Source organism: Myotis lucifugus, unplaced genomic scaffold (genome assembly GCF_000147115.1).
Source record: "Myotis lucifugus unplaced genomic scaffold, Myoluc2.0 scaffold_406, whole genome shotgun sequence".
Lineage (NCBI taxonomy): Eukaryota > Metazoa > Chordata > Mammalia > Chiroptera > Vespertilionidae > Myotis > Myotis lucifugus.
The window spans coordinates 67,745-72,608 of NW_005871454.1; the positions used below are offsets into that span (position 1 = coordinate 67,745).

A 4,864-nucleotide genomic window follows, 5' to 3' on the forward strand; every position below is an offset into this window, starting at 1 on the left:
TGAACAAATGCTGATTGTGCACCTACCAAGTGCCAGGCATTGGGAATAATACAGGTTCTGACACCTGAACACAAGTGAAACTGACAGCGTTGACTTTTATCTGAATGTAATTTCCTCTTCCTCCTTCACATGAACCCACATTGCCCAAGAACTTAACAACACCGCGGTGTGACGCACTCAGAGAGGGCTGTATGTGATAAAGGCCACAACACTAGAGAAACCTGGGCTCAGAAGACCAGGACGAAGCACCAGCAACTCTGACCTGGGCAGCTTCCTGAGGAGATGCAGCCACTTCTGCTCCTTATGGCCTTTCTTCTGGCTCCCAAGGCGCAGGCAGGTGAGTGACTGACCCCCAGCAGAAGCCCAATGCCATTCGGTACTGGCACAGCCCTACTCACATGCTACACTCAGACATGTCTGGCCCTGGTCCATCCTCAGGTGCTTTTTCAACTCTAGATACTACCTCCCTCAAAGACCAGCAAGACTAATGCTGAGTGACAGCAGCAGGGATGGCAGGGCAGAGGGCTGCTCCTGAGGAGGGCCAGTGGGTGCTCTCCCAGTCCCTTGCCATCTGGAAAGTGGGCTCTTTTGCAAAGGCAACTGGAAGAAGGTTGGATGCTCATAGTGAGGAATAATTCCACAGGAAATCGCATCTTGGCAAAGGGGAGAGGCTTCCGTAATCAAAGCAAGGCCCATAACATTCTAACTCAATGTCTTAAAATCTATCCCCAAACTCTACCCTCTTCTCCAAGCTTTGCAAATGAGCTGGGGATCCAGTTGATCCCAGAGTTGGTGGCATCCTGGTCCCCTGAGGCTGGATGAGTCTCTAGTATTCTCAGGTAATTTTTTAGTCCCAATGTTCTGAATAGTGCAAACCAGCAGGAGCTCCATGAGTCTGGGAACAAAAAGGGAGAGAGAACCAGGGATCCTGAGGGTAAGAATTTTCCATGCTCTACAGGCACTAAACTGCTTGTTCCAGACACAAATCCCATTGCCCACATGCATGGCTGCAACAGGAATGAAGGGATCAGGACTGCTCTTCTCTTTGTCAGAGGGAGTATCTCAGTCTCATGGGTCAAGTCACATAGCAAGCCAGGAATGTTGCCTGAGGAACCTGTAGGATGTCTTCTTGGTTATGGCTGATGACTGCAGACATCACTATCTGCCTCCCCGCCTGCCCCTGTCCTTCCCAGTCTTCCCCTCTCCAGCCTCTGGCTCCATGGGCACAGCAGCAGAGTAGAATTTTTCTTGGAGGGAAAATCATCGGGGGTCATGAGGTCAAGCCTCACTCTCGTCCCTACATGGCATTTCTTCAGATCGGTACTGCAGGCAGAAAAAGATGTGGGGGTTTCCTTGTGCGTGAGGACTTTGTGCTGACAGCAGCCCACTGCTAGGGAAGGTGAGGAGTACAGCCTGGGCCCCACCCTTCTGCAGGCACCTCACAGGGAACCCTCTTCTCAGGGGCTGCAGACCTAGGGGCACAGAGGAGCACTTCAGAGCACAGGTCAGGTTTGGGGAGAGAGGGACAGGTCGGTGCAAGTGGCCTGTTGAAGACTGGAGGGACTGATCAAAGGGGCTTAGGAAGGAGGCCAAGGTTGTGCCCCGGAGACCAGGGTACAAATGTGAGATATTTATGGTTTTGCTGAGACACAAGCAAGCTCAGGGTGTGACTGAGCACCCAAGAACCGCCCCAGGAAATGACACCTAGCCTGAGCTGCCAACAAGCACAGGGCACAGGCATGCTCAGTTCCCAGCCCCATCCCCTAGAATTCCTCCCCACTCCAATCCTGCACTGCCCCCAGCTGTCCTCTTTCCTTCCTGGCCTCTGGGCTGTATCTGCTGTGCCTCCACATCCCTGGCTGTCTCTGTGCAGATCCATCACAGTCATCCTGGGCGCCCACAACATCAGCAAGCACGAGAGGACCCAGCAGGTCATCCCAGTGAAAACCGCCATCCGCCACCCAAACTATCACCCCAAAGTCAATGACATCATGTTGCTGCAGGTAGGGCTCATTGCTCCACTGGCTCTTGCACACCTTAAGCCTGGGGTTTCTCATCTCCTGTGACCTCCTTCCTGTCGTTCCTCCCAGTGTGACTCCTTTCCTTGTCCCAGGGCTATGACTGTCCTGGAGTCCCTGGGCCCTTGCTCAATGAGAATTCCTATCCTCTTCCTTCAGCTGCAAAGGAAGGCCAACCTGACTGCCGCCGTGAGCCTCCTCAGGCTGCCCAGGAGGGGAGAGCAGGTGAAGCCAGGGATGGTGTGCAGAGTGGCTGGCTGCAGGCAACTCTACCTGAGCACCAGCACAGCCACACTGCATGAGGTAGAGCTGGAAATCCAACCAGATGAGCAGTGCATCTCTTGCTACAGATGCCGTTACAACAGAGCCACAGAGATCTGTGTGGGAGACCCAGAAATGAATCAGTCTACTTATAAGGTGAGATCTCCAGCATCATCCATGCCCAGCCAAAACCGGTTTGCTCAGTGGATAGAGCATTGGCCTGCGGACTGTAGGGCCCCAGGTTCGATTCCGGTCAGGGGCATGTACCTGGGTTGCGGGACATCCCCAGTAGGAGATGTGCAGGAGGCAGCTGATCGATGTTTCTCTCTCATCGATGTTTCTAGCTCTCTATCTCTCTCCCTTCATCTCTGTAAAAAATCAATAAAAATATATTTTTAAAAAAAAGATGAGGAGACCAGGTGTGGTGTATCCTTGTGAGCGTGAACTTGGTCCGGACAGCTGTTCACCTCAGTGGAAGGTGAGAGGCTACAGCCAGGCTACACCTCCTGAGACCCCTACAGGGATCCTGTCCTTCATCCTGGGAGCTGCAGCCCAGGACAACTCCCCAGGCTCCTGGTAACTCAAGCCCATGACGCTTCATCAGAGGATCCCTCTGAAATCATGACGGAGCAACGAGAGGCTGAGAAATAGGACAGGTAAGCTTTGGGCTCAGAGGGTCAGAGGTGACAGCAAGTGAAGTAGTTGAGAAGAGAGGGAGGGACCACACTGGGCAAATAAAGCTGCAGTGGATGAAGAAGGATGCATTAAAGTCAAAATGTAAGCACAAGCGATTTTGTGATATTTCCTGAGTGCAGGAGAGAGCTCCCAGCTCCCTAACCTCAGTGTCATTAAGAAGCAGAGTCACTCAGCCCCTGGTTCCTATGGCCTCGATTTCCCCTACCCTGTCCCAGTTGTCACCTGCCCTTTACCGCTCCTAGGCTGTATCTCCTGTGACTCTACCCCCACCCCCACTCCCAGACCCCACTCTGCTCTCAGTGCACGTCAGGCAGTGTCACCTGGGGGCCCACACCATCAAGGAGCAGGGGAAGACCCAGCAGGTCATCCTGGTGAAAAGAGCCATCCTGCACCCAAACTATAATCCTAAGAGCTTCTCCAAAGACATCATGTTACTGCAGGTGAGGAAACCTCCCGCTGCTCTTGCAGTTCTGGGTTCTCATTCTTCCTCCTCTCACTGTGATGTGTTTCTTTATTTCTTCCTTTCCCGGCTGTCTGACCTGTCCCAGTGGTTCAGGGGTGAAGGAAGACACTGCAGCTTCATCTCAGTGTCCAGGCCCAGAGGCCATGGACAGACCTGGACTCTCTTGCCTCTTCCCCATCAGCTGGGAAGAAACATCAAATTATCTAAAGCTGTGAAGCCCCTACAACTGCTCAGGGTCAAGGGCTGGTGATGCCAGGACAGGAGGGCACTGTGGCTGGCTGAGGACCCATGGAGATGGTACTCTACCAACCACTCTGCAGGAGGTGGCCTTTCAGAAAAATTAGGAATGCAAACTCCACTTCCCCAGATACCACCGCAAGTTCACCAGATTTGGGAAGGACAGCCAGAGGAGAGGAAGACTGGCTTTGGAGTCAACTTTCAGCATTTACCTCGACAGGTCCCAGGAGATAGAATTTGGGAAGCTCTAGGGTATGGGAGCGGTCATCTCTTCATGCCTCGTCCTGAGAGTTTGGACAGCCTGGTCCACAAACCCAGTCTTTGGTGTTTTCCCCTGGGGGATCAGGGCTGGAGGTGAGGAAGAATCAGTCATCTCACAGCAGTGTTATCCTGAGTGTCCCTGGGTATTGGAGAGAAAGGCTTAGCATGAGTCAAGCTGGAAGGGACAGTTAAAGCCAGGCTGGAGCTGGGGACCAAGGGAGGCAACAAGGCCAGCCCTGACCCTGATCCTCCTACAGCCCCCAACACAGACCACCCGCCCCTAGGTGGCCAGGAGGGCAGGACCCCGAGGAGTCCAGCTCAGTCTTTCCTCTTTTGGCTCACAGGGAGACTCTGGGGCCCCCTCACATGTAACAACAGGCCCAGGGAACTTTCTCCTGTGGAGAAAAGAAACCTCCAGGAGTCTTCATGAACGACTCATACTTCCTCCCCTCGATACAGAGAACAATGAAGAGCCTCTAAAAGCAGGCGTGAGGCTGACTTTCCTCTTGGCTTGACCATCCATCTGGGGGCAGAGGCAAGAATCCCATGGGCGGGCAGTGTGGAGTACAGGGCCTAACAAACACATCTCTAGAGCCAATGCCACAGAAGTCTTATTCAGTGAACTCCTTTCAATAGGCAACAACACTGCTCCATGCGCCCTCTGCTGGCAATTCTGGGCTTGCTTCCTTCTTTCTAACTCCAGCCTCCACCTCTCCCTAAACCCCATACACTATAGTTTCTCATCCATTTTGTAAGCATACCTCTTTGGTGCTTAACCCTCTGGAAGGTCTGATTCTAAGCTCCATTATTTAAAAAAAAATTAAAAAAACTCTATCCTCAGAAATGGTCCTCTTTGGGCCTCAGAAACTTCATATCTAAGATAAATTCTATCACCAACCGCCCCTGCCCCAACCATTTTTTTGAAGGA

The 4,864-nt window shown here is 52.6% G+C and overlaps 1 protein-coding gene across 1 annotated transcript; it reads left to right on the forward strand.

The window, feature by feature from the left end:
• The first annotated feature begins 245 nt into the window (after window positions 1-245).
• LOC111823008 (granzyme H-like) lies at window positions 246-4,416 on the forward strand. The gene is given in 6 exon segments (XM_023743671.1): window positions 246-337; window positions 1,255-1,399; window positions 1,874-2,003; window positions 2,178-2,498; window positions 3,218-3,415; window positions 4,315-4,416. Coding segments are annotated over 6 exon segments (951 nt in total). The 5' UTR covers window positions 246-282.
• Window positions 4,417-4,864: the final 448 nt, after the last annotated feature.